General features: G+C 42.9%; 1 protein-coding gene and 1 pseudogene across 6 annotated transcripts in view; both read right to left on the reverse strand.

The window, feature by feature from the left end:
* Positions 1-973: 973 nt before the first annotated feature.
* LOC106575473 (L-seryl-tRNA(Sec) kinase-like) lies at positions 974-7,790 on the reverse strand (annotated as a pseudogene).
* A 3,589-nt stretch (positions 7,791-11,379) lies between these two features.
* The window catches only part of LOC106613909 (disintegrin and metalloproteinase domain-containing protein 9), a 35,986-nt gene continuing 28,157 nt past the window's right edge, over positions 11,380-19,208 (reverse strand). For 4 of the 6 annotated variants that reach the window (XM_045687782.1, XM_045687781.1, XM_045687796.1 and 1 more), the window contains 9 exons: positions 18,796-18,991; positions 18,518-18,626; positions 17,861-18,041; positions 17,443-17,532; positions 17,064-17,169; positions 16,410-16,551; positions 14,075-14,205; positions 11,946-11,986; positions 11,380-11,816 (listed from right to left, as the gene is read on the reverse strand). In XM_045687782.1, the coding sequence (XP_045543738.1) occupies positions 11,694-11,816; positions 11,946-11,986; positions 14,075-14,205; positions 16,410-16,551; positions 17,064-17,169; positions 17,443-17,532; positions 17,861-18,041; positions 18,518-18,626; positions 18,796-18,991 (1,119 nt within the window). In that variant the 3' untranslated portion in view covers positions 11,380-11,693. Of the gene's footprint in view, positions 11,817-11,945; positions 11,987-13,914; positions 14,206-16,409; positions 16,552-17,063; positions 17,170-17,442; positions 17,533-17,860; positions 18,042-18,517; positions 18,627-18,795; positions 18,992-19,208 lie in introns of all 6 variants that reach the window. The other 2 variants (XR_006756949.1, XM_045687784.1) reach the window with 2 other exon arrangements.

A 19,208-nucleotide genomic window follows, 5' to 3' on the forward strand; every position in this document is an offset into this window, starting at 1 on the left:
CTTGTCTCGAGGAAACTGTGCCTGACACGGTGATCTGAGCTATCTGATTGGCCAGCGTTAGGCCTGTAGATGCATTTGATTGATTCTCTGGGCCTGCCGGGTAGGCGGAGTTCTGACTTCAGACACATGAAATGGTTCAAAAATGGGAAGACTTTACCTTCCCGGCGACAGGGCTGCTGAATCAAGTGCACCTACCGCCAACACTTAAACAAAAAATTAGAATGCAAGGCTTTTATCATTGTTGTTTGTTTGTTTACAGAAATGTTTGGTGATCAACTGGACTGGTTGGTGACCACTGTTTTAGATGCTCTGCTTTTCACTGACAGGCAGCCAACATCTCAATAACCCACGTTGCTTTTCACTGACAGGCAGACATCTCAATAACCCACGTTGCTTTTCACTGACAGGCAGCCAACATCTCAATAACCCACGTTGCTTTTCACTGACAGGCAGACACATCTCAATAACCCACGTTGCTTTTCACTGACAGGCAGCCACATCTCAATAACCCACGTTGCTTTTCACTGACAGGCAGCCCACATCTCAATAACCCGCGTTGCTTTTCACTGACAGACAGCCACATCTCAATAACCCACGTTGCTTTTCGCTGACAGGCAGCCAACATCTCAATAACCCACGCTGCCCAAACTGAGGGATTCCCAACTAGGCATAATAGACCTACACGCTTGTGATCTGAAACAATCCACAGCTTCAAAAGAAGCGAATGATCCTCTGTGGCAAAGTCAAGTATTTTGAATGATGTTATTTATTTCTGTATAGACAGGAGTAATTATGTAATTGTGGCAAATGTATTTCAATTTATTTTAGGCTGCAGTGACCGGGTCATTCATTCCTGTTATGCAGTGCCTTTTTCTGTCCCCAGGAAATAACACCTCATATTCACTGTAAAATGTGTATTCCAAAGGGCTTTAAATAAAAAGGTAGGTGTCCTTTACCATAAAAACACAAAAGATATCGATCTCAATGGGAATTTTATTTGCATTTTTACAATTTTGTTTTCAGTGGATATAGTTTTTCCCCCCCAGGTGCTATTCATCAACTTCTATGAGAAATATAATCCATTAAATAATCAAATATTCAAAATATTTATTCATTATTTTATATTCCTACTTTAAATCTCTGTCATCAATTTTTTTTTTCTCTCTCATGATTATTGCATTTGTTGTTACTGTATTTAAGATGTTTTGTGTGTCCCAAATTTTACTTTCCACCCTGTTAGTTTGGCGTAATACTCCTTTAAAAAAAACAACAACAAAAAACACTCCGTCCCATAATGACATCACAATCAGGACGTGTCAATAACAGTGCAAAGCTACATTATGTATCAACAACTCGGTTTGATCTACATTTTAATGTTTCATGATGTTAGTCAGTATGGTCTCACTCTTAAAAATGTCCACACTGTTAGGCTAAATTAGATGAACATTTGATCATTTCAAATTGTGTTTGACAGAACAGTAAAAGAAATGTTCTTCAAGTGTTCACCATTATAGCTAGCTGGATCTTGATCAGTCACAGTGCTACGGCTTAAGTTAGCCTCCACATTTCCACCCTGTTAGGTTCCACCCTGTATATGCACCTAACAGGGTGAAACATGCACCTAACAGGTTGGACATTTTGTCAGAAAAATATAGAAAATGAATTACTAAATGTCAATATTTATTACTATTTACATATAATCAATGAAAGTTACATAATGGCCATCATCTATCCCTAATTTTCTGTGTCATGTATTATGTCATAAGGGGGAAGGTCTCTTTCAATGATTTCCTGTTTCTCTTTGTTGAAGACGTCCACAGCTCTGTTCACAACCCACTCCACGTCGACGCTCTCTCCCTGGGTTAAGGGAAGGCTGTGGAGAACTTGTTTCCGCAGGTCCTGGAGAAATCTGGTTTTGGATTCATTGAAGTGGGCTGCCAGAGACCTCATCCTCTCTGGGGGAAGATGATGTTCTGAACATAGAGGATGAAGAGTTGTGATATACTGGTGAGTATGTAAAGAAGTAAGGGAGGTAAGTGAGTCCAGAAACTTTCTACTTAGAAACCGACAATATAAACACAATCATTAATTCTCTCTGTGAAACATGCCTTGCCCCTATTAACTCTTGATTATGTTAAAAAGGTAGACTCAGCCAGATGACGTTGCAACAAGATTTTGAGACGAGCGCGACGCAAGACTTTGCTCCCATGCTCTTGTAACAGTGTAGGTTCCGTCCCTCTCTTCGCCCCAACCTGGGCTCGAACCAGGGACCCTCTGCACACATCAACAACTGACACCCCACGAAGCATCGTTACCCATCGCGCCACAAAAGCCGCGGCTCTTGCAGAGCAAGGGGAACAACCACTTCAGGTCTCAGAGCGAGTGACGTCACCGATTAAAACGCTATTAGCGCGCACCACCGCTAACTAGCTAGCCATTTCACATCGGTTACACTAGCACACAGTCAAGAGTATCTGACTATGTGTTACGAGTGAGCTTCACGCTGCTACGACGTGGTTGGTACTCATTCCAAAACAGAGAAGTTTAGTCGTCTCGTGCTTCAACACCTCTTAGTTGTTGTGGAAATGGACCGGATGTTGTGTTTATTTTGTGCGAGCAACGTCATCTCACTGAGTCTACCTTTAAGGGAGTGTAAACACCCAAATGTCCATGTGCTGTTCACCTCCACTTTGTTCGGCATGGCGGGTTTTAGGGATCGACTGCCAGTCGGCGTGTGGCTGACAACATTTTCCGCTTGCAAATTACGTCTGGCGTTCTGTTCAGAGTCGCTAAGTACTCTCAGCCGGAAAACGCTATCAGTGTGTGTGTGTGTGTGTGTGTGTGTGTGTGTGTGTGTGTGTGTGTGTGTGTGTGTGTGTGTGTGTGTGTGTGTGTGTGTGTGTGTGTGTGTGTGTGGGCTTTAAGAATCACAGTAAGGATGAATACTAACCTCTGGCCCCCTGCATGGCCTGTGAGACCAGGCGTCTGCAGGCCTGGTCAGCCTGGTGGACCACACTGGACACACATCTCTGACGATCAGCCTCCTACAGAATATAGGATACACCACAGCTCTGAGGGTCAGCCTCCTACAGAATACACCACAGCTCTGAGGGTCAGCCTCCTACAGAATATAGGATACACCACAGCGCTGAGGGTCAGCCTCCTACAGAATATAGGATACACCACAGCTCTGAGGGTCAGCCTCCTACAGAATATAGGATACACCACAGCTCTGAGGGTCAGCCTCCTACAGAATATAGGATACACCACAGCTCTGAGGGTCAGCCTCCTACAGAATATAGGATACACCACAGCTCTGAGGGTCAGCCTCCTACAGAATATAGGATACACCACAGCTCTGAGGGTCAGCCTCCTATAGAATATAGGATACACCACAGCTCTGAGGGTCAGCCTCCTACAGAATACACCACAGCTCTGACGGTCAGCCTCCTACAGAATATAGGATACACCACAGCTCTGAGGGTCAGCCTCCTACAGAATACACCACAGCTCTGAGGGTCAGCCTCCTACAGAATATAGGATACACCACAGCTCTGAGGGTCAGCCTCCTACAGAATATAGGATACACCACAGCTCTGAGGGTCAGCCTCCTACAGAATACACCACAGCTCGGACGGTCAGCCTCCTACAGAATATAGAATACACCACAGCTCTGAGGGTCAGCCTCCTACAGAATACACCACAGCTCTGAGGGTCAGCCTCCTACAGAATACACCACAGCTCTGACAGTCAGCCTCCTACAGAATATAGGATACACCACAGCTCTGAGGGTCAGCCTCCTACAGAATATAGGATACACCACAGCTCTTATGGTCAACCTCCTACAGAATACAGCAGAGGTCACGTTAACATGGTCAAACTGCTCATCACCATACTGTGAGCTGCTCTGCCTCCTACAGAATATAGGAGGGTTTTCATCGGCTATGAAAAGCCAACTGACATTTACTCCTGAGGTGCTGACCTGTTGCACCCTCAACAACCACTGTGATTATTATTATTATTTGACCCTGCTGGTCATCTATGAACATTTGAACATCTTGGCCATGTTCTGTTATAATCCCCACCCGGCACAGCCAGAAGAGGACTGGCCACCCCTCATAGCCTGGTTCCTCTCTAGGTTTCTTCCTAGGTTCTGGCCTTTCTAGGGAGGTTTTTCCTAGCCACCGTGCTTCTACATTGCTTGCTGTTTGGGGTTTTAGGCTGGGTTTCTGTACAGCACTTTGAGACATCAGCTGATGTAAGAAGGGCTTTATAAATACATTTGATTGATTGATTGATTTCACAGAAGTGGCAGTGGGTTCCATGAACTAACTATACCTTTTGCTCAGTGTTGTCCTGGACTGGCTCAATGGGTTCTCCAACGCAATAGAGATCACCTTCACCAACCTTTGGCTGAAGGAGACGGTGAAACACAAGGTTAATATACATAAATAGTAACACTTGATTACATTAACATCACATTTCCTGTCTGATTGATTGTGTAAGGAGACTCTTCCCTGGACTCACTCACATGTATTCTACGGTGAAGTGGTCTTTGCTGTCCAGAGTGACACTGCTCCCATGTGTTTCTCTGAGGGTTTGGAGGCTCCATGCGCTTGGCCATCTCTACTATAACATCGCTGGGTAAGGGCTGGGGCCTCAGCTGGTTTCTGCTGACACACGACTCCACGGGACAGTGGACGTACACCTGACAGAATCCCACAGAGTCTGTTTCAAAAGAGAAAAATGTCAATGTAGGCAAATAATATCTATGATTTACTAACTCATTAAAAATGACCACATAACGTTAACTGGTTAGGAGGAGATACGGGGCAATTCCACGGGTAACGGAATTACACTGAGATTCCGATTTAACACTATGCCAGTTCTGGACTTACTACATTTACACATCTAGTTTTTCTGGATCTATGTCAAGTAATGCAAGTGGAAGAAATGGCACAGCAGCCATTTTGGGAGGGGGTGTGGATGACCACACACCATAGCAGTCTCTGTATGCTAAACAAACAAAAAAACATTGATTTCAAAGTTTAACAAACCATACATACAATTCTATGCACAATGACTACTTGTTTGAACAATTTGCATAGTAAATAAATAAATAAAAACATTTACTGGAAAAACTGTGCAGATGCAAAAGTTTGGTAACAGAATTATGGTCAAATCTCCCTCAGTTTCATTCTGTTAACAAACTTTATCTGCACAGTTGTTCCTGTAAATGTGTGTTTGTTTTCTGTGGACATATTTAAAAGTAGTCCTTGGGTAAAGAGGTGTATGGTTTGTTTAGCTTTGAAATCATTGGTTTTGTTCGGTACACGTTTTAAAGCTCCAATATGTAACTTTTTGGGCCGACCAGACCAAATGCACATAGAAATGTGACTTTTGATCTGTCATTCTCATTGAAAGCAAGTCTTAGAAGTAGTAGATATGTTCTAGGTGTGCAATTTCTATGCTTCCCGTTCCTAAGTTTTGTTTTTGCATCTTGTACTTTCAGTTTTGTACACCAGCTTCAAACAGCTTAAAATACAATATTATCAAGACATTTCACAGCGTTTCAGATGGTACAATAACTCTACAACAGCGTTTCTGATCCAGAGTCATTTACAGTTAGTGAGTCATTTAGCAGATGCTCTGATCCAGAGTCATTTACAGTTAGTGAGTCATTTAGCAGACGCTCTGATCCAGAGTCATTTACAGTTAGTGAGTCATTTCACAGACGCTCTGATCCAGAGTCATTTACAGTTAGTGAGTCATTTAGCAGACGCTCTGATTCAGAGTCATTGACAGTTAGTGAGTCATTTAGCAGACGCTCTGATCCAGAGTCATTTACAGTTAGTGAGTCATTTAGCAGATGCTCTGATTCAGAGCCACTTACAGTTAGTGAGTCATTTAGTGAGATATGCATCTTGCAAGTGTGTAGATCTTTGTTTTGGTCGCACCAACAACAACTAGTTCCCGTAAAGATGCTGGGAAAGCCTAAATGTGCGGCAGCCTCCTCACTCGGTACAAAACAAGGACATAATATCTTTCTGAGTTTCCGCTGGTTTTTGTAGAAACACCTGGAACTGGAAACAGACATTTCTAAGATATTTTTTTCCCGATTTATTCGAGAACGAAGGAAGTATTGCCAAGAACAGGTTATTTGAAAACTCTTTGGCAGCCGGTTGCATGGGGCTTTCTTGGGCTCCCGAGTGGCGCAGCGGTCAATGGCACTGCAAGAGGCATCACTGCAGTCCCTGGTTCGATTCCAGGCTCTATCAATCAAATGTATTTATAAAGCCCTTTTTTTTACATCAGCAGATGTCACAAAGTGCTGAACAGAAACCCAGCCTAAAACCCCAAACAGCAAGTAATGCAGGTGTAGAAGCACACCCGGTCGTGATCAGAAGTCCCATAGGGCGGGACACCATTGGCCCAGCGTCGTCCGGGTTTAGCCAGTTAAGAATTTGTTCATAACTGACTTGCTTAGTTAAATAAAGGTTCGACTTTTTTATTGTAATGCCCAGTAATGGACACCAAAAATCTTTGGTTTTATCGCATTGCAAGCAAGATAATCTGTAGCTAAGAATTGCCCATAAAAAAATGGCAGTTTAACCAAAGTTTCTCATCAATTTAACATACGTTTCCTGGCCAGTTGGTACACCTCATTTCTCATGCTTGGATAGTAGAAGTTGTCATCCAGCAGAATGACGAGTGGTGGAGGTGGTCGATCTAAAGGTGACGGGTAAACCCGAGAAGACCCCACTGACGTCCCGCAGACCTGAGCGGCGTGAAGGAGACGGCTCCAGGAATCACTGTTGATCTGGTAGATGCTCGGTGGTAACTGTCCCAGCTCTGTAGGACTCTGTAGGAACTGTTCTACACACTGTAGCACCGCTTGTCTGTGCAACTTCCATTTACTTTGCTGAAAGACATTGGGGGTTTGGCAAGCACAGTGACATGAGGAATACATGCAGACAAACCTCTGTTGGCTATTTCAAATAGTATATCAATTAAACCTATGACGCATTTATATGGAAACTAACTCCATTTTTGATTCCTCTGGTAAAATGTTGTCTAATTGCAGTAGATTTACAGGCAGTGTAATGCAATAATGCAGATTTTGATTGAATTTCAGCACAAAAACATCCCAGTTGAGCATTTACGGTTCTCAGTAGTCTACATTGATATAAACAGGACTCAGTCTGGTAAAGTACCGTCTGCGATCGCGGTATATCCACTTCATCCTCGACTTCTTTCACATTGAAAGCGTCACCGGGAATCAGGTCGTCATAAGAAATGACGGCGGACCTCCATCCTCGTTGTGCGGTGAGAGGTGACCGCCTGTGCAAGCGTTGACTTCCCTGCTGCAGGTAAACCGCAGAGAACACACAAGCACATCGCAAATTAAAACACGATCTTCATTTAGATCCATCGACGGAAAGATGTGTCACCTTTGCAACAAACTATTTTTTGTTGTTGTTGAGGAAAGTCTTCTTCCTGATCCATAACAGGTCCACTTGTTAATCCAGTACTTCGATGGTGTTGTTGTTTGGGTAAATGTACTAGTTTATGGAACAGTGCTGCCTCCTATGGTGCTGGAGGTTCTACCAAACCAATGGCATGTTCAGAGGAATACAAAACACAGTACAGAAACAAAGACAAGGCTAAAACTGATTCTCCAACACAAATCCCCGATCATAGTTGAAGGCGATGTCATGTCGATGTTGGTTAGATAAACTCATGCGTATAAACACGTCTAAGGGTCCTCTCGCGTCGAACTGCGCATGTGCCAGCCGTCTTAAAGGCACTCTGACAAATCAAATCAAATGTTTTTTGGTCACATACACATATTTAGCAGACGTTATTGTGGGTCTCTCGAAATGCTTGTGTTTCTAGCTCCAACAGTGCAGTAGTATCTAACAAATGGTAAACTGTATGTAATTAAGAAATATATAAAGACAAGCAAGTGTAAGCGATGTGAAATGGCTAGTTGCAAGGGCCGCGGCTTTTGTGGCGCGATGGGTAACGATGCTTCGTGGGGTGTCAGTTGTTGATGTGTGCAAGGGTCCCTGGTTCGAGCCCAGGTTGGGGCGAAGAGAGGGACGGAACCTACACTGTTACACAATGTTGGAGTGGTATTGACTAAAAAACAGTATATACATATGAAATGAGTAAACCAGTATGTAAACATTATTAAAGTGATCAGTGATTCCATGTCTATGTATATGGGACAGCAGCCTCTAATGTGCAGGGTTGAGTAACTGGGTGGTAGCTGGCTAGTGATGGCCTTTAGATAGATGTTTTTCAGTCTCTCGGGTCCCAGCTGCACCTGTACTGACCTCACCTTCTGGATGATAGCGGGCTGAACGGGCCGTGGCTCGGCTGGTTGATGTCCTTGATTATCTTTTTGGCCTTCCTGTGACATCGGGTGCTGTAGGTGTCCTGGAGGGCAGGCAGTGTTCCCCCGGTGATGCGTTGTGCTGACCGCACCACCCTCTGGAGAGCCATGCGGTTGCGGGCAGTGCAGTTGCCGTACCAGGCGGTGATACAGCCCGACAGGATGCTCTCAATTATGCATCTGCAAAAGTTTGTGAGGGTTTTAGGGGCCGAGCTGAATTTCTCCAGCATCCTGTTGCACCTTCTTTACCCCACTGTCTGTGTGGACCATTTCGTATTGTCAGTGATGTGTACACCAAGGAACTTTAAGTTTTAAACATTCTCCACTGTGGTCCCCTAGATGTGGACAGGGGTGTGCTCCCTCTGTTGGGTTTGACGAAAATGAAGACGTGTCAGTTTGTCACTTTCACGATGGAGTTAAAACATGTTCAACTACTTAGACATCGGCTCGAAACTAGGTTTTACTTTTTTATATTTCAAGAAAATTAATAACTAAAGAATAATTTTTCACTCCCCCTCTCATTGACTCTAATATTCAGGCGAGCAGAACCTCGCGACTTCCTTAGTCAGAATCAGGGGGGGAAGTAAGGTGGTAAGGTATCCCGGCAAAATAAAGTGAGGGTATGCCAAACCGGTAAAACATGAGCCCATCACAATAATTAAAACTAAATGTTAAGAAAATTGTAGCCTATTACAATTTTTTTTAACCATTACCACATGTAAGAGGCATGTGGTGGGTGGTATAGAAAACAGGTGGTATAGATTATGCTCCAAAATGCCATGTGTTTCGATAAGAACACTGACATTTTCCAAGGCAGAGATGAGTGGCAGATACCGAGATGCACGAGGACAGCAGTGGACGCATAAATTCTGGCCTAATGACAATAGCCAGCCAAAATGTCATTACCCCTTTTTGTTGCTGTTGTGTAACCGATGTCTTTTTCCGTTCACCACTGTTTAGAGGCTTGAAAGGTGTTTGTGAGGGAATGAACGTGAGTGGGTAGTCTAGTAGAGAATGTTTGACAATCAGATGAAAACATGACTGGTTGTGTTTATGCCACAATAAAAAGGTAATACATTAAGTTAAATGACAAATCTTGATCGCCAGGCCCACAGAGATCCTATTGAATTAATAGGATCTCTGGGTTCTATATGAAATTCTATGATTCGGCCCATAACACATGCTGGTGTAAAGTGTTAACAAATAGGATGTCCGGTACCTGGAATAAATTAATTATACTTTGACCCCTGGTTAGAATACCACATAAGTATTCAGACTCTTTACTCAGTACTTTGTTGAAGCACCTTTGGCAACGATTACAGCCTCGAGTCTTCTTGGGTATGACGCTACAAGCTTGGCACACCTGTATTTTGGGGAGTTTCTCCCATCCTTCTCTGTAGATCCTCTGAAGCTCTGTCAGGTTGAATGGGGAACGTCACTGCACATCTATTTTCAGGTCTATCCAGAGATGTTCGATCGGGTTCAAGTCCGGGCTCTGGCTGGGCCACTCAAGGATATTTAGAAACTTGTCCCGAAGCCACTCATGCGTTGTCTTGGCTGTGTTCTTAGAGTTGTTGTCCTGTTGGAAGGTGAACCTTCACCCCAGTCTGAGGTCCTGAGCGCTCTGGAGCAGGTTTTCATCAAGGATCTCTCTGTACTTGACTCAGTTAATCGCTCTCTCGATCTCCACAGTATGATGTTGCCACCACCATGCTTCACCGTAGGGATGGTGCCAGGTTTCCACCAGACGTGATGCTTCACCTTCCAGAAGGACAACCATCTCCACAGAGGAACTCTGGAGCTCTGTCAGAGTGACCATCAGGTTCTTGGTCACCTCCCTGATCAAGGCCCTTCTCCCCTGAATGCTCAGTTTGGCTGGGCAGTCAGCTCTTAGAAGAGTCTTGGTGGTTCCAAACTTCTTCCATTTAAGAATGATGGATGCCACCGTGTTCTTGGGGACCTTCAATGCTGCAGAAATTGTTGGGTTCCCTTCCCTAGATCTGTGGCTTGACACAATCCTGTCTCGGAGCTCTACTGACAATTCCTTCGACCTCATGGCTTGGTTTTTGTTCTGAGATGCACTGTCAACTGTAGGATCTTATATAGACAGGTGTGTGCCTTTCCAAATCCTGTCCAATCAATTTAATTTAGCACAGGTGGACTCCAATCAAGTTGTAGAAACATCTCAAAGATGATCAATGGAAACAGGATGCACCTGAACTCAATATGAGTCTCATAGCAAATTGTCTGAATACTTATTTTTTTAGAAATGTGCAAAAACCTCTAAACCTGTTTTCACTTTGTCATTATGGGGTATTGTGTGTAGATTGGGGCGGCAGGTAGCCTAGTGGTTAGAGGGTTGGGCCAGTAACTGAAAGGTTGCAAGATCAAATCCCCGAGCTGACAAGGTAAAAAATGTGTCCTTCTGCCCCTGAACAAGGCAGTTAACCCACTGTTCCCCGGTAGCCCGTCATTGAAAATAAGATTTTTTTCTTAACTGACTTGCCTAGTTAAAAAAAATTTTTTTCAAAATACAAAATTTAGAATAAGACTAACGTAAAAGAAATGGAGAAAGTCAAGGGGTCTGAATACTTTCCAAATGCACTATATATATATATATATATATATATATATATATGTTATTTTATACTCCTTTTTTATAGCCATGTTATTTTATACTTTATTCACTGTGTATTTATTCACTATTTAAAAAAATAAGATATAACTTATCTTTAACTCTGCGTTGTTGGAAAATAACCTGTAAGTAAGCATTTCCACTGTTAGTCTACACCTGTTAGTCTACAAAGTATGTGAGAAATAATTTGATTTGACTTTTCAAACCCCGGCATGGTCTGTTTCACAAGCGTTACCAGAAATCTGGTGATGTTGAGCCTCTGGGTTTAGAAACTCGGATAATATTCTACTGTACCTCGGAATAATACACAGGCCTAATGATACACAGGAAAATAAAAGGCGAGAAATCTAATATTCAATATTTATTATGAGTAACATTTAAATATTAAAAAAACTCTTGTAAACAGCTCATAAAATAAATTGAGCCTTTCTGGAACTTAACAATATCAACAATATGTATATTTCTATTATTACAAAATATGTTACCTTCATTTCTGTAGTATAATGTAAAAAGCAATATCTTAAAAAGTCCCTGTCACCAAATCATGTTCGTGCAATAAAATGTTTAAAAATTGAGATATCCACAAACTAACATACAATCTGAGTAAAAATCCAAAATATGCAATTTACAATAACGAGTAAAGGAAGAGCCCCATTATGTTCAAAGGGGTGTTTGTGTCAGGGTCAATGCTTGGGAGGGATGGGTTTGGGAACACCTGGTCCTTGCTGGGGGAGAGGCGGCTGCGTGGCAGGAGGTTGGTTCCAATTGTTGTTTTCTCCATACCTAAGTGACATATTAAAACAAAATCCAACATTACAAATAAAACATACAACTAAGGCATATGTAATATGACACTTTTACCCCCCCCCCCCAAATGAAAGTCAAAATATGCTATGATAAAGCATTAATAACCTGGGTCCTGAGGTAGAGGATGGTGGATATGTAGGCATTGGCTAGAAACAGATGAAGAGAGCAGAATTACTACAACATGTAAAATGATTAATAAGTCACTTACTGGAAAAGGTCCTAGATCTGTTTGTGTTGTATAGCCCACTCCCATGACCAGGCTAGATCTGTTTGTGTTGTATAGCCCACTCCCATGACCAGGCTAGATCTGTTTGTGTTGTATAGTCTATTCCCATGACCAGGCTAGATCTGTTTGTGTTGTATAGTCTATTCCCATGACCAGGATAGACCTGTTTGTGTTGTATAGCCACTCCCATGTCCCCATGTAAGACATAGTAGGGTCTGAAATGATTTACCCCCTTAACAAAGACATAGTAGGGTCTGAAATGATTTACCCCCTTAAAGATGAGCAAAAAACTATAAAATAAATCATTAAAATATTGAGCTATATTGTATGCAAAAAAACTATTTTTTTTTCTCAAAAGGTAGGGTAAAAATGGACAACCCTGTTATCAATACCTCACTTTGTGAGGATAACAGCACTGAGCATTTTTTCATATTTGTCACATGCGCCGAATACAACAGGTGTAGTTGACCTCACCGTGAAATGCTGAATACAACAGGTGTAGTAGACCTCACCGTGAAATGCTGAATACAACAGGTGTAGTAGACCTCACCGTGAAATGCAGAATACAACAGGTGTAGTAGACCTCACCGTGAAATGCAGAATACAACAGGTGTAGTAGACCTCCCCGTGAAATGCCGAATACAACAGGTGTAGTAGACCTCCCCGTGAAATGCCGAATACAACAGGTGTAGTAGACCTCCCCGTGAAATGCCGAATACAACAGGTGTAGTAGACCTCCCCGTGAAATGCCGAATACAACAGGTGTAGTAGACCTCACCGTGAAATGCCGAATACAACAGGTGTAGTAGACCTCACAGTGAAATGCTTACTGACAAGTCCTTATCCAACAATGCATTAGGAGGGATCTCAGACCAGTCCTCCATACAGAACCCATACAGATCCTTGATATCCCTTGTCTGCTCCAACGGACTACCCTCCTCAATTCAAAACCACAGGTTTTCAATGGATTTCAAGGCCGGAGACTGAGATGACGATTGCAAAACGTTGATTATGTAGCCAAATAACAATTTCTTAGTGGATACGGATGTATGCTTGGGGTTATTGTCTTGCTGGAAGAGCCACTTATGGTCAAGTTTCAGCCTCCTCACAGAGTCAACCAGGTTTTTTTGGGCTAAAATGTCTTGGTACTGGGTAAAGTTCATAATGCCGTTGACCTTAACAAGGACCCCCAGAACCAGTGGAAGCTAAATAGCCCCATAACATCACAGATCCACCACCATATTTTACAAGTAGGTAAGGGGTTATTTTCCGCTCATGCATTCTCAGACACACCGAACCCACCACTGGTGTACGTGGCCTGTATTTTCATCTGACCAAAGCAACATACATAATCAACGTTTTGCAATGGCCATCTCAGTCTCCGGACTTGAAATCCATTGAAAACCTGTGGTTTGAATTGAGGAGGGTGGTCCATAAGCACAGAGAAAGAATATAAAGAATCTGTAAGGGTTCTGTATGGAGGACTGGTCTAAGATCCCTCCTAATGTGTTCTGTATGGAGGACTGGTCTAAGATCCCTCCTCATGTGTTCTGTATGGAGGACTGGTCTAAGATCCCTCCCAATGTGTTCTCCAACTCATAAAATATTTAATAAAAAGGCTCAGTGCTGTTATCCTCACAAGGTCAGGTTCCCCAAAGATATTGAAAACAGGGGTGTCAATCATTTTGACCCGTACCTCTGAGAATGATGTATTAAATAATATAATTTCATAAAAAAAAAAAAAAAAATAGATCAGTATTTGAATTTTTTATTTTGTGGTCATTTTTGCTCATCTTTATCAAGGGTGTCAATATCAGATCCCACTGTACATGCAGTGGAACAGTTTACCCGAGGGGGTGGGGCCTGTGTTGCCGGGAGAACAGTTTACCCGAGGGGGTGGGGCCTGTGTTGCCGGGAGAACAGTTTACCCGAGGGGGTGGGGCCTGTGTTGCCGGGAGAACAGTTTACCCGAGGGGGTGGGGCCTGTGTTGCCGGGAGAACAGTTTACCCGAGGGGGTGGGGCCTGTGTTGCCGGGAGAACAGTTTACCCGAGGGGGTGGGGCCTGTGTTGCTGGGGTAGGTGGAGTTGGTTGTTTCGGGACATTGCCATTCGCTTGGCCAGTCGCTGTGTTCCCTGACCTGCGTACATTAGAAATCATCATGTGAAATGCAACAGCTGTGACCGGGAGAAAGTCACCCAGTTTTACATACTATATTCTTTTAAATCTCATACAATTTCTATGTTACACAACCTGTTAAACTAATCAAAGAAGTGCCACCATCTAGGTTTGTAAGGTTTTGTGATGAGATGAACCCAATTTACAGAGACAAGAATCTTTATTGACATTTTGTTGGTTTACTCAAGCTAGGCGTCCATAAGCTACAGTTGAAGTCGAAAGTTTACATCCACTTAGGTTGGAGTCATTAAAACTTGTTTTTCAACCACTCCACACATTTCTTGTCAACAAACTATAGTTTTGGCAAGTCGGTTAGGACATCTACTTTGTGCATGACAAGTTATTTTTCCAACAATTGTTTACAGACAGATTATTTCACTTACAATTCACTGTATCACAATTCCAGTGGGTCAGAAGTTTACATACACTAAGTTGACTGTGCCTTTAAACAGCTTCTGATAGGCTAATTGACATCATTTGAGTCAATTGGAGGTGTACCTGTGGATGTATTTCAAGGCCTACCTTGAAACTCAGTGCCTCTTTGCTTGACATCATGGGAAAATCAAAAGAAAATCAGTCAAGACCTCAGAAAGAAAAGTGTAGACCTCCACAAGTCTGGTTCATCCTTGGGAGCAATTTCCAAACGCCTGAAGGTACCATGTTCATCTGTACAAACAATAGTACGCAAGTATAAACACCATGGGACCACACAGCCATCATACCTCTCAGGAAGGAGCCGCGTTCTGTCTCCTAGAGACGAACGTACTTTGGTGCGAAAAGTGCAAATCAATCCCAGAACAACAGCAAAGGACACTGTGAAGATGCTGGAGGAAACGGGTACAAAAGTATCTATATCCACAGTAAAACGAGTCCTATATCGACATAACCTGAAAGGCCGCTCAGCAAGGAAGAAGCCAATGCTCCAAAACCACCATAAAAAAGCCAGACTACGGTTTGCAACTGCACATGGGGACAAAGATTGTACTTTTTGGAGAAATGTCCTCTGGTCTGATGAAACAAAAATAGAACGGTTTGGCCATAATGACCATCGTTATGTTTGGAGGAAAAAAGGGGAGGCTTGCAAGCCGAAGAACACCATCCCAACCGTGAAGCACGGGGGTGGCAGCATCATGTTGTGGGGTGCTTTGCTGCAGGAGGGACTGGTGCACTTCACAAAATAGATGGCATCATGAGGAGGAAAATTATGTGGATATATTGAAGCAACATCTCAAGACATCAGTCAGGAAGTTAAAGCTTGGTCGCAAATGAGTCTTCTAAATGGACAATGACCCCAAGCATACTTCCAAAGTTGTGGCAAAATGGCTTAAGGACAACACAGTCAAGGTATTGGAGTGGCCATCACAAAGCCCTGACCTCAATCCTATAGAAAATGTGTGGGCAGAACTGAAAAAGTGTGTGCGAGCAAGGAGGCCTACAAACCTGACTCAGTTACACCAGCTCTGTCAGGAGGAATGGGCCAAAATTCACCCATCTTATTGTGGGTAGCTTGTCGAAGTTTACCCAAAACATTTGACCCAAGTTAAACAATTCAAAGGCAATGCTACCAAATACTAATTGAGTGTCTGTAAACTTCTGACCCACTGGGAATGTGATGAAAGAAATTAAAGCTGAAATAAATCTCTACTATTATTCTGACATTTCACATTCTTAAAATAAAGTGGTGATCCTGACTGACCTAAAACAGGGAATTTTTACTAGGATTAAATGTCAGGAATTGTGAAAAACTGAGTTTAAATGTATTTGGCTAAGGTGTATGTAAACTTCCAACTTCAACTAAGTGTCCATAGCTAGGTGTCCATCCAATTAGCGATAGATTTTCAGAGGAATACTCTAGAATCCGCATTACGAAAATATGCAAATATTTCCACCAAATATACTTTTTTTGCTGATAAAAATCAGTGCGTGATGACAGTGCACACAAAATGTACTTCTTCGCTAAAGTATTCAAGTAACGAATAAAACTTGAATTCGGTACAAAAAAGTCATAACCGATTAAAAAAAATCAATGAAATATATATATATATATATATATATTCTCTATCTATCTATATCTATATATATATTAAACAATTTTTAATCGGTTATGACTTTACTCACATATAAACCGTGATGATAGTCATTGTTTATATCCATGTTTGGGTTTACCTAGAGCGTCTGGAGCGTGGTCCTTTGAGGCATCTTTCCAGGGTATCCCTTCTAAACACATAGAGCAGCACTAACACCAGCAGGACCAGGATGGGAACCACCAGCAGGAAGAATATCAGCAGGCCGTCCCTCAGGGAATAATCTGGGAGCAGCAGAGGGATAGTTATTAGTGAAGATCAGCAGGCCGTCCCTCAGGAAATGAACAGTACCTATCTATAATGACAGGCAGGCAGGTAGAGAGAGGAAAGGTGTGCAGTGAACAGTACCTATCTATAATGACAGGCAGGTAGGTAGAGAGAGGAAAGGTGTGCAGTGAACAGTACCTATCTATAATGACAGGCAGGCAGGTAGAGACAGGAAAGGTGTGCAGTGAACAGTACCTATCTATAATGACAGGCAGGCAGGTAGAGACAGGAAAGGTGTGCAGTGAACAGTACCTATCTATAATGACAGGCAGGCAGGTAGAGACAGGAAAGGTGTGCAGTGAACAGTACCCATCTATAATGACAGGCAGGCAGGTAGAGAGAGGAAAGGTGTGCAGTGAACAGTACCTATCTATAATGACAGGTAGGTAGAGAGAGGAAAGGTGTGCAGTGAACAATACCTATCTATAATGACAGGCAGGCAGGTAGAGAGAGGAAAGGTGTGCAGTACCTATCTGAGCAGGCCCGCTGTCCACACTGCCCCCTCTCCCTGACTTGGCACAGTCAGGAGGTCCCCAGCCGTCATTACAGTGGCAGTGGCCCAGGTTGTTACACACCTGGAGGAGATATACCAATCAATTAACCAATCAACCAACCAATGCAATAGACACAGGCCTCTCTCCCCAGAAGAGACCATCAGATAGCCTGTAACACGTGATGTTATCAACCCCTTCTAGAGGACGAGACCTCTCCCCAGAAGAGACCATCAGATAACACGTGATGTATCCAACCCCTTCTAGAGGACGAGACCTCTCCCCAGAAGAGACCATCAGATAGCCTGTAACACGTGATGTATCCAACCCCTTCTAGAGGACGAGACCTTCTCTTACCCCGCGGCTGTTACATGTGTTGTTGGCATCACAGTGGAGGTTCACAGACAGTAGAGCTGAGGCATTCACACACTGGAAGTCAAGACAGGCCTGGAAGAAAAGACATGAGTACTGGATATTATCTCTGGATTCAAACAAACCTCCCACAGCAATGTCTACAAAGCATTATTGTTCTCCTACTGGGTCAACACACACCACCCACCCTGTCACCACCCACCCTGTGGAAGAAGTGGCTCAACACCACACACACACACACACACACACACACACACACACACACACACACACACACACACACACCACCCGCCCTGTCAACACACACCACCCACCCTGTGAAAGAAGTGACATCTTAGAAAGACAGAAAGGGACAAAGACGAAGACACACACCGAAACCAAAATGATCATCTATAAGCCTCACCATCCCCTTGGCACAGGGGCTGCCCTGGTTGACATAGGCAGGGTCCAGAACATCGGTGCCGAGGTTAAAGTCTGCGTTGACACATGAAGAACCGTCAATGATCTGGTTACTGACGGAGCCTCCAGGAGGGGGGTTGTTGGTGTCTACGTTAGTGCACTGTACCTTCCCACACATGGCATTACTGCAGGGACACAGTGGAGACAGGGAAGGCGTCAGTAGTGGCTCTACGCCCCGGGGGGGGGCTGGGCTCTACGCTCCCGCCCCCAGGGGCAAGAATGTGAATGGCAAAATAACAAATATAAATTCACTAAGACATACAATACCAGTCAAAAGTTTGGACACACCTACTCATTCAAGGGTTTTTCTTTATTTTGAATATTTTCTACATTGTAGAATAATAGTGAAGACATCAAAACTAGGAAATAACACATATGGAATCATGTAATAACCAAAAATTGTTAAAACAAATCCAAATATATTTGATATATTTTACAGAGCCACCCTTTGCCTTGACATTCAGAAAATAGTCAAAATTAAGAAAAACCTTAGAATGAGTAGGTGTTCTAAAACTTTTGACTGGTAGTGTAAGTAAAGAAATATTTCTTATCTTACTTTTGCATCAATTATGAATGTTGATGACAAATTCAGATCACTTACGCCAAACTACATTTCACGTAGGTCCCTGATGATGTCATTCCACAGTTCCCAAACGCATCCCCCTTTAGATTAGCAGTCTGAAAGCAGATGTCTGCTGCCTTGCTTGCACCTGGAAAGAAAAACAAATCAAAGATTTAACATTTCAAACTAAGAAATAAAGAAGGAAAATATTAAAACTGTCAGACACAAGGTTACAGTACATTCTTGTTTGTTTTAAAAAAGACCAGTGCAGTCAAATGTGTCAGATTTTGCGGTGTTCATTTTGTACAATAGCCAACCTTCTTCAAAAAGTTGTTTGCATTGGTAGTCGTAGGTCTGGCAGCGGCCTTCGTAACAATACGCTGCGTTGTTCTCACAGAGAAGCCCATCCATGATATAGAAGTCAGATGGACAGTAGGATGTGGAGCCGTTACAGTATTCTGGGAGGTCACATGTATTGACAGATCCCCTGCACGGTGTCCCTGAAACGCTGATCTGAAAATGGAGAGAAATTAGGCCGGAGAAACATATATATATATTTTTTTTTTTAATGAAAAAGAAGAAAAAAAAAGAAAAACGTTTTTTCATCATTGCATCAAAAAGTTGAAATCTTTCAAGTTGAAACCTCTGACGAAATAGCGCAACACAATCCTAGGCCTTCCACCAACAAAACTGCTTTAATTGAAAAATTATTGATTTGCTGTCCGGTTTG

Source organism: Salmo salar, chromosome ssa01, assembly GCF_905237065.1.
Source record: "Salmo salar chromosome ssa01, Ssal_v3.1, whole genome shotgun sequence".
NCBI lineage: Eukaryota > Metazoa > Chordata > Actinopteri > Salmoniformes > Salmonidae > Salmo > Salmo salar.